Raw genomic sequence first — 10664 nt, forward strand, 5'->3', positions numbered from 1 at the left:
AAAGGTCTAATATCCAGAATTTATAAAGGACTTAACAAGCAAAAAACTAACAACTTTATTAAAAAGTGGGCAAAGAACACGAACACTTTTCAAAAGAAGACATAAATGTGGTCAAAAGCATATGAAAAAATGCTCAACATCACTAATCATTACAGAAACACAAATAAAAACCATAATGAGTTACTACCTCATAACAATAAGAATGGCTATTTATTAAAAAGTCAAAAAATAACAGATGCTGGTGAGGTTACAGAGAAAAGAGAACACTTATATACTGCTGGTAGGAATGTAAATTGATCCAGCCACTGTGCAAAGCAATGTAGCAATTATTTGAAGAACTTAGAAGAGAATTACCATTTGACCCAGCAATCATATTATTGGGTATATACACACAGGAACATAAATCATTCTACTATAAAGACATATGTACGTGTGTGTTCATCACAGCACTATTCGCAATAGCAAAGACATGGAATCAACCTAAATGCCCTTCAATGGTAGATTAAATAAAGAAAATGTGGTATATATATGCCATGGATTACTACACAGCCATAAAAAAGAATGAGATTGTGTCCTTTGCAAGAACATTGATGGAGCTGAAGACCATCATCCTTAGCAAACTAATGCAGAAAAAAAAATCCAAATGCCACATGTTCTTACTTACAAGTGGGAGTTAAATGATAACACATGAACCCAAAGAGAGGGACAACAGATACTGGGTACTGGGGCCTAATCGAGGGTGGAGGCTGGTAGGAGGGAGAGGATCAGAAAAAATACTTATCAGGTACTATGCTTATTATCCAGGTGATGAAATTGTCTGTACACCAAATCCCCATGACACACAGTTTACCTATATAGCAATCCTGCACATGTACCCCAGAACCTAAAATAAAAGTTAAAGAAAAAAAAAAGAGAGAAAAATGAAGAGAATGTGTCCTGCAAGCTGGATAGAAAAATTATGTCAAGAAGGAAGGGGTGATTAAATGTGTCAAATCCTGCTCACGGTTCAAGTTATATAAGGACTAGGAATTGGCCACTGGATTTAATAATGTGTATGTGACAGCTGAAAGGAGTGAATAAGCCTGATTTGCATGGGATTAAGAAAGAATTGGGGGAGGATTTGGTGACCACAATAATAAATAATTGCTTTGAGGAGAACTATTGCAGTGGGAAGAAACATGGGGTAGTAGCTTGTAAGAGAATAGATCAAAATGGAGAATTCCTTAAATAATTAAATAAATACATGTTTGTATGGTGACAGGAATGATTCAGTAAGAGTGAATAATGCTTTTGTAGAAAAAGAGGGGGAAGAATCATTAGATCAATGTCTTAGAGTAGAAAAGAGAAGGCAATATCTACTTACCAAGTGGAAGGATAGGCTTAGACAGGAGTATGGATGATTCATGGTAAGAGCAGGGAAGAAGTAAGTACTGATGCTACTAGGTGGGTAGATGTAGTGACAGAAAACCGCAGAAGTTATCTTCTTATTAAAAGTTTCTCAGTTTGTAAGACATAAGGTCATCATCAGAGAGGAAGAGACAATGGAGGTTTAAGGAGAGGAAAGGAGGTATAAAAAGCAGTCTGGGAGAATAGGAATGAACTGGGGGAGTACCATGCAGTGTTATTGGCAGTCAGCAGTAAGGGCTCATTTGAGGTTTGTGATCATGAATTTAACCCAACCAGCATGGTTGTATATTTTTCTGCAAACACAAAAATTAGCTGAGTGTGGCAGTGCATTCCTGTAATCCCAGCTACTTAGGAGGCTGAGGCAGGAGAATTGCTTGAACCCAGAAGGCAGGGGCTGCAATAAGCTGAGATCGCACCACTGCACTCCAGCCGGGGCGACAGAGTGAGACTCCATCTCAAAAAACAAACAACGAACAAAACAAACAAAAAAACATTCCATCAGAAAAACTTGGTGGCCATAGAAGGAAAGTAGAGTAGTTACAAGCATCAGGGAAACCTAATAGCCCCAACTTCGTCAGCAAGGTTCTTAACATTCACTGGTTTACACTGTGGTGTCTTCTGTATCCATTTCCCAGAACCGAATTTAAGGTACATCACATGGTAGAGTCTCAGTACCATTTAGTTAGACTGAATAGTGCCACAGCTTTTGTAGCAATGGCATTGCATTTTCTCCACAATTAAGGTGTTAGAAAGAACCATCAGACACAGCTGTTCTACTAGAAGCAAAAGTGTGTAACCCAGATCATTCCCTTGCTCTCTCCACCTACGAGACAACTTTCTGCACAATCACAGAGATCACCAGTGAAGGCATGACCTCCAATCTTGGCTTCAGTTGTGTGATACTTTGCTAAGACACAGCCTCCTTCTATTTAGTGAGGTCGGTAGCTGTCTTACTTTTCATATGAATAAAATTCTTTTTAGATACACATAGAGAAAGTTTAACTTGCTCTTTGTTCACTTCATCTTGTTAGTTACTTAATGGTTCATTCTAAACTTTCTCTCATCTCATGTAGAATCATTCCAAATTACCCATTGGCTACTAAATTGCATTGCTCAACTTGTCATACTTTTTTTTTTTTTTTTTTTTTTTGAGACGGAGTCTGGCTCTGTCGCTCAGGCTGGAGTGCAGTGGCGCGATCTCGGCTCACTGCAAGCTCCGCCTCCCAGGTTCACACCATTCTCTTGCCTCAGCCTCCCGAGTAGCTGGGACTACAGGCGCCCGCCACCACGCCCGGCTCATTTTTTGTATTTTTAGTAGAGATGGGGTTTCACCGTGTTAGCCAAGATGGTCTCGATCTCCTGACCTCATGATCCGCCCACCTCGGCCTCCCAAAGTGCTGGGATTACAGGAGTGAGCCACCACGGCCGGCCATTGTCATATTTTTTAAATGTGTCAGTCTATGCTGCTACTCCAAAACAAGATTAGAATATGGTACGTCCATGTTATTCAAAAAATGTACTCACTGCTACTTGGTGGCAAAAATAATCCATTGATATTTCGAGGTTTGCTGTGATAAAAGATACAGCTGATCTTCACACAACCAAGAGGCTGAGTTTCCCAGAAGCATGAAATGCTGCAGTTTTGCTAGATAAAAGGAGATTGGGGGAAATGTAATGATCAGATGCCATATTCACAACAAATACAATGCGCTGCAATACAGCACAATGACACAAAAACGGTTACAGTTAACTGATTTAGGATCATGTGTGTTTTCCAGCTTTCAGTGTTTCTAAGCCCTGCTATTCAAAAGATGCAATGGGTATTTCTAAAACGTGTTCCTCCATTAAGTTGAAAAAATTGCAAAATGCCTAAAATCAAATAGTAGATGGAAGAATGATTTCTTCCCTATTGTTTTGTAAAAGTATAATTCAGCATTATTGAAGGGAAATGCTTTTTAACAAAAATGATGATGCTAAGTAATTCTACCTGCATTTCCATGTGTCTAAATCTGCAAAGTGGATCTAAACATTTCCTCTCTCTCCATAATGAGCACACAGTGTCACTGCCAAGGGCCTCTTCACAGTGTCGGAATCGGCACTGGGAACCCTAAAAGAAAAAGTAAACAGTGTAGAAAGCTCAATATGTTGATATTAGTGTTTAACAACAATAGGTCGCTAATTAGTTAAAGAAAATACAAGTAGATTAAATTAGAATCACAAAGATATACACTATCAATTTTAGACCATAAGTCTAAATTTTAGCAAATTAGTCTAACTTTGGTGAGAAAGCAAGAAGATAATCTAATGATTAAATAGTACAACATGCCACAAATCACTGATAAAATGCTACTTTTTGTTATTCGTTAATCCATATGGTTCACTAAGAATAGAGATAAAAGAATCCAGTGACACTTTGATCACAATTCAGTGACAGAACAACTTAATTTCTTGTTCTGAAGAAAGCCCAGATGAAACTTTTAAGAATCCCTACCTATATTCTAATTGTGAAAATGATTTCTATTAATCAACCGTTTTATTAGATGATCTGTTTGCTCAATCTATGGAGATACTGTTAAGTTTTTATGGAGCTTAAAATTTAAGTTATTGTGGAGTTTTAATTATTATATTATGATGTACTACATTAAATATATGTGCTTTGTGCCTTTGGCTTAGAAAGATAAACAATTGCCTATACATATACTCACTGACTTCTTTATATGCCAACAAAAGTAGATGTGGATTGTTTCAATGGGCTACTATTACTTCTTTTTTTTTTTTTGAGACGGAGTCTCGCTCTGTCGCCCAGGCGGGAGTGCAGTGGCCGGATCTCAGCTCACTGCAAGCTCCGCCTCCCGGGTTTACGCCATTCTCCTGCCTCAGCCTCCCGAGTAGCTGGGACTACAGGCGCCCGCCACCTCGCCCGGCTAGTTTTTTGTATTTTTTAGTAGAGACGGGGTTTCACCGTGCTAGCCAGGATGGTCTCGATCTCCTGACCTCGTGATCCGCCCGTCTCGGCCTCCCAAAGTGCTGGGATTACAGGCTTGAGCCACCGCGCCCGGCCTATTACTTCTTAAAGAAATTCTATGTTCTTTTAAACGCAAACACACAGTTGGTAAAAACTACAAGCCCCTGTTGTGTGGGAAGAGAGGTGGATAACATTCTTCCCTCTTTTGACACATGTTCCATGGTTGTTCTTTATCTTTTATCTCTCTCCTACTTCCATCTTCACTCTCTCCCCCTTGTTAAAGTAGATCCATGTACTCTCACAGCATGGGTTTGTGGGCTTTCAAGTCAATAAACTGGTATTTGAAAGTATGGGCTCCACTACTTGCCCATCGTCACAAAGTTAATACTTAACTCATCCTCTCTGTGCTTTAGTTTTCTCATCTGTGTATAGGAAATAAAAAATACTTTCCTCACAGGTTAGCTACAAAAATGATGTGATACAAGGTATTGTGAGCTATTATTATTATTTATTCATTTAATTATTTACTGGTAACTTACTCATTAGTCACTGTACTAAGTATTTGAGGATACAGCAGGGAAATAGAACGCTCTGCCCACCTGGGACATGAAATCTGTTATTATTCTTTATTATCCTAGCATTTAATTTAACAGGTAATATAAATGAATCTAATTTCTGTGGTCAGAGAGGTTGAGTCCATTCAGGTTTCCTAACAGAGAGGAAACACTTGAAACCAGACATAACATATTTTTCGCTGGATTATTTCTTGCATGAGCACGAAGCTCCAAATATTGAGTTTCTACCTTTATCTGGTTTTATTAAGATCCATTCATCCTAATACGTTGGAGGAATTATCAGTTTTTCCCATTTAACTTTATAAACTTTATGTGGCCAATTTGTTTATATTAATTATTTTCTTTTTTATGATATTTAAATATTTGTTGTTACTTAGACTTTTGACAGAGGAAAATTCAGTGATTGGGTAAATAAATTTCAAATAGGAAAACAGATTTATTACAATAAGTTTGACAGTTACCTGAATTCAACTATTTGAATTTATAATGACTGGAATCGTATTAACTAAAACAATATCTTATAACATATAACGTTTCAATATTAGGAATTTAATGTCTCAAGGTGCCATAACATAGGCAAAAGTGCCACATGAAGATTCAAAAGCTATAGGCATGTAACTGGCATATATAAGGGTAGTTTCAAACAAGTAATAATTTTAAATTATCTCAGATTTCTTCAGAGAAATTCAGTATGTCAAAAATACATGCTAGGCTTTTACACCAGATTTTACATATATAAGATATCTTGCAAGAAAATAGTAAATTTTGGCTCAGCAATGCAAGTTATTGCCATATCTTCCTTCATTCTACTCAAATTAAGCATGTGAAGTACTGTCAGTTGTACAATATTTACCTTTATGCATGTGGAATTAAAAAAGAAATAGCAGTCATTCCCAACTTCTGCCATTTTCAACTCTCTTGCTGCTAATCCAATGTTTGTTTGTTTGTTTGTTTGTTTTGAAAAATATATATGAATTGCAGGAATGCAAATACAAAAACTATCAGTGTGTAAAGGGGGAAAAATAATTTCTTTTCCACAGTCTTTCAGGCTATCAGTAGTATTCCTTTAAAACTGACCTCCTGTTGACAGTATATTACACAATAGATAATTATTAAACAAATTTAAATTAGAAGATACCTTCTCTAGCTTTGCAGAAATGTTGAAAGTGGTTGCTAGTAAGCACACAAACTCAAACTTCTAGAATTTTCCTCATTGTTACCTAATCCATTGTTTGCTCATCATAAATGACCTCACATGTAACTGTAGGTCAATGTTCACTCAAGTGAACTGTAGTTTTCTTACTCAGTTTTAGCATATTAACTAAAAAAGGACTAGCAAAAACAAAATAGCATATTTTAATCTTTCAATGTTCTGGTTGAATATGGACTATAAACTAGTTTATACTTTTATAATAGAAAGTGAAAAGTATTTCAGAAGTAAACAACTATTTCTAAATCTTTGTTTCTATAGAGGGTTTGGTGATAACACTAAAAATTTGACATAGGTAAATGAAATACTCATATTCTAAGATAATAAAAACAATTATTTCAATATGTACTCCCTGCTATCCATTGATTTGGGAAAAATCATGTTCAAATTGTGATATATTAATAGCTACCTGAAAATACATTGGGCTACTTACTCATCTTGTAGTCAAATTCCATTTATTTTTCATCCATCATAAAAAGAGAAATATCTTCTTCCTATAGCAGAAAGATTCCAGAGTGCTTGAAGGTTTTGAGAATTTGTTGAAAACAAGTGAAATACTCTGATTCCCAGAATGAAACATTTCAATCAGCAGTTATTGATATGTTCCTCTTAGTATCTTTAATCAAAGAATTAAAACCTAGCAGAAATTAATAAAAAATATTCATCATACATGTATCAGTCCGTTTTCATGCTGCTGATAAAAACATACCCAACTGGGAAGAAAAAGAGGTTTAATTGGACTTATAGTTCCACATGGCTGGGGAGGCCTCAGAATCATGGCAGGAGGTGAAAGGCACTTCTTACACTGCGGTGGCAAGAGAAAAATGAGGAGAAAGCAAAGGCAGAAACCCCTGATAATCCCATCAGAGCTCATGAGACTTATTCACTATCCTGAGATTAGCATGCGAAAGACCCATCCCCATGATTCAATTACCTCCCCCTGTCTCCCTCCCACAACATGTGGGAATTCTGGGAGATACAATTTAAGTTGATATTTGGGTGGAGACAGAGCCAAACCATATCATTCCACCACTGGCCCCTCCAAACTTCAAGTCCTCACATTTCAAAACCAATCATGCCTTCCCAACAGGACCCCAAAGTCTTAACTCATTTCAGCATTAATCCAAAAGTCCACAGTCCAGAGTCTCATCTGAGACAAGGCAAATCCCTTCCACCTATGAGTCTGTAAAATCAAAAACAAGTTAGTTACTTCCTAGATACAATGGGGGTACAGGTACTGGGCAAAGCCACTCCAAGTGGGATCAATTGGCCAAAACAAAGGAGTTACAGGCCCCATGCATGTCCAAAATCCAGCAGGGAAGTCAAATTTTAAAGCTCCAAAATGATCTCCTTTGATTCCAGGTCGCACATCCAGGTCATGTGGATACAAAAGGTGGGTTCCCATGGTCTTGGGCAGCTCTGCCCCTGTGGCTTTGCAAGGTACAGCCTCCGTCCTGGCTGCTTTCACAGGCTGGCATTAAGTGTCTGTGGCTTTTCCAGGTTCTTGGTACAAGCTGTCAGTGGAGCTACCATTCTGGGATTTGGAGGATAGTGGCCCTCTTCTCACAGCTCCACTAGGCAGTGCCCCAGTAGCGACTGTGTCAGGGCTCCACCCACATTTCCCTTCCACACTGCCTTAGCAGGGGTTCTCCATGAGGTCTCCACCTCTGCAGCAAACTTGCCTGAGCATCCAGGTGTTTCCATACATCTTCTGAAATCTAGGTGGAGGTTCCCAAACCTCAATTCTTGCCTTCTGTGCTCCTGCAGGCTCAACACCACGTGGAAGCTGCCAGCTTGGGGCTTGCACCTTCTGAAGCCACAGCTCGAGCTCTATGTTGACCCCTTTCAGCCATGGCTAGATTGGCTGAGACACAGGGCATCAAGTCCCTAAGCTACAGACAGCACTGGGACCCCGGGCCTGGCCCATAAAACCACTTTTTCCTCCTGGGCCTTTGGGTCTGTGATGGGAGGTGCTGCTGTGAAGGTCTCTGACATACCCTGGAGACATTTTCCCCATGGTCTTGTGGATTAACATTGGGCTCCTTGCTACTTACGCAAATTTCTGCAGCTGGCTTGAATTTCTCCTCAAAAAATGGGTTTTTCTTTTCTACTGCATCATCAGGCTGCAAATTTCTGAACTTTTATGCTCTGTTTCCCTTTTAAAATGGAATGATTTTAACAGCATCGAAGTCACCTTTTGAATGCTTTGCTGCTTAGAAATTTCTTCCACCAGATACCTGAAATCATCTCTCTCAAGTTCAAAGCTCCACAAATCTCTAGGGCAGGGGCAAAATGCTGCCAGTCTCTTTGCTAAAACATAACAAGAGTCACCTTTGCTCCAGTTCCCAACAAGTTCCTCATCTCCATCTGAGACCACCTCAGCCTGGACCTTATTGTTCATATCACTATCAGCACTTCTGTCAAAGCCATTCAACAAGTCTCTAGGAAGTTCAAACTTTCTCACATTTTCCTGTGTCTTCTGGGCCCACCAAACTGTTCCAGCCTCTGCCTGTTTCCCATTTCCGAAGTCACTTCCACATTTTTGGGTATCTTTTCAGCAATACCCAACTCTACTAGTACCAATATACTGTATTAGTCTGCTTTCATGCTGCTGATAAAGACATACTCGAGACTGGGAAGAAAAAGAGGTTTAATTGGACTTACAGTTCCACATGACTGGAGAGACCTCAGAATCATGGCAGGAGGTAAAAAGCACTTCTTATATGGTGGCAGCAAGAGAAAATGAGGAAGAAGCAAAAGTGGAAACCCCTGATAAAACCATCAGATCTCGTGAGACTTACTCACTATCATGAGATTAGCATGGGAAAGACCCCACCCCACGATTCAATTACCTCCCCCTGGGTCCCTCCCACAGCACATAGGAATTCTGGGGCATACGATTCAAGTTGAGATTTTAGTGGGGACACAGCCAAACCATATCAATAAATAACATAAAAGGTGCCATGAAAATCACAGATTAGGCTAGATAAAAATGTATTTTTAAATTGTCATGTATATTTAATTAGAAATTTAAAAGACTGAGACAAATACGAATTCCCACTTCGGTTACGTAAAACAAGCTAAGCTGCTATAAACTTTTTGAAGACAATGCGGCCGGGCGAGGTGGCTCAAGCCTGTAATCCCAGCACTTTGGGAGGCCGAGACGGGCGGATCACGAGGTCAGGAGATCGAGACCATCCTGGCTAACACGGTGAAACTCTGTCTCTACTAAAAAATACAAAAAAACTAGCCGGGCGAGGTGGCGGGTGCCTGTAGTCCCAGCTACTCGGGAGGCTGAGGCAGGAGAATGGCGTAAACCTGGGAGGCGGAGCTTGCAGTGAGCTGAGATCCGGCCACTGCACTCCAGCCTGGGCAACAGAGCGAGACTCCGTCTCAAAAAAAAAAAAAAAAAAAAAAAGAATGAAGACAATGCTTTAGGACAAAGATCTGATATGTAAAATAAACTAAAATTTAGAAAAAAGTTTTTAAATGTAAATTGAACATTATTTTAAAAACGAGGTAGTATGAGAGGTAAATGAACTAGAGAATAAAGATTTGGCTAAACACTTGCAGACAGTGGCAAAGATACATAGAAAAATATAACTATATTTTGTTTTGCCCTGTCTTCTAACTCTACCACAAAACACCCATGAAGTACTTAAGCTACTGGGAGAAACACACCTAAGAAATATTTTAAGTGGGTTTTGCCTCCAGATAAACACTGTCTATACCTACAAACTTGTAACTTCATTGGACTGTTTTCAAATATTCTTACCAAACACCATTATTGCACATTACATGTAACATTATGATTAAAGCCATTGTGAGAATTCCTGTTTTACAAAGGAGAAAGTCTGAAAAAAAGTGTCTACTTTTTGAAGTTAGGTTTATACAGCTATATTCCAGTAGACATGGCAAAAATAGGTCAAACTCACATGGAGATTTTTTTGTTTTGTCATTGCAGAGCACATAAAATAGATCTGCACATTTTGGTAGTCTTTAGAATTCCTGGAGTCTTACCTTCTCTACCTTTTCAAGCTCTCTTTTCTTTTCCTTCTCCCTCACCCCCTTTTTTCTTTTTCTTATTTTCTTCAGTTCTGTTCTTTACTGTTGTGAATTTCATTCTAGTCTTAAAAACAACAACAACAACAACAAAAAACAAAAAACAACTATTATGGCCAGGCGTGGTGACTCATGCCTATAATCCCAGCACTGTGGGAGGCAGACAAGGGAGGGTCACGAGGTCAGGAGTTCAAGATCAGCCTGACCAACATGGTGAAACCCCATCTCTACTAAAAAAAATACAAAAATTAGCCGGGCGTGGTGGCATACACCTGTAATCCCAGATACTCAGGAGGCCGAGGCAGGAGAATTGCTTGAACTGGGGAGATGGAGGTTGCAGTGAGCCGAGCTTGCGCCACTGCACTCCAGCTAGGGTGGTACAATGAGACTCCATTTCAAAAAAAAAAAAAAAAAAAAAAAAAAAATGGGACATTTGTCTCCAGGA

At 39.0% G+C, this 10664-nt stretch overlaps 1 protein-coding gene across 6 annotated transcripts in view; it reads right to left on the reverse strand.

Moving 5' to 3' along the window:
* Positions 1-6788, reverse strand: part of C9H12orf50 (chromosome 9 C12orf50 homolog) — a 45055-nt gene extending 38267 nt beyond the window's left edge. For 3 of the 6 annotated variants that reach the window (XM_017946092.3, XM_009181388.3, XM_003906929.3), the window contains exons 1-3: positions 5801-6110; positions 3395-3514; positions 2932-3052 (exon numbers count right to left, since the gene is read on the reverse strand). In XM_017946092.3, the coding sequence (XP_017801581.1) occupies positions 2932-3052; positions 3395-3514; positions 5801-5854 (295 nt within the window). In that variant the 5' untranslated portion in view covers positions 5855-6110. Of the gene's footprint in view, positions 1-2931; positions 3053-3394; positions 3515-5800; positions 6173-6590 lie in introns of those variants that run through there. The other 3 variants (XM_031650650.1, XM_003906928.2, XM_017946093.3) reach the window with 2 other exon arrangements.
* Positions 6789-10664: the final 3876 nt, after the last annotated feature.

The sequence above is a fragment of the Papio anubis genome, chromosome 9 (genome assembly GCF_008728515.1).
Source record: "Papio anubis isolate 15944 chromosome 9, Panubis1.0, whole genome shotgun sequence".
NCBI classification, from domain to species: Eukaryota; Metazoa; Chordata; class Mammalia; order Primates; family Cercopithecidae; genus Papio; species Papio anubis.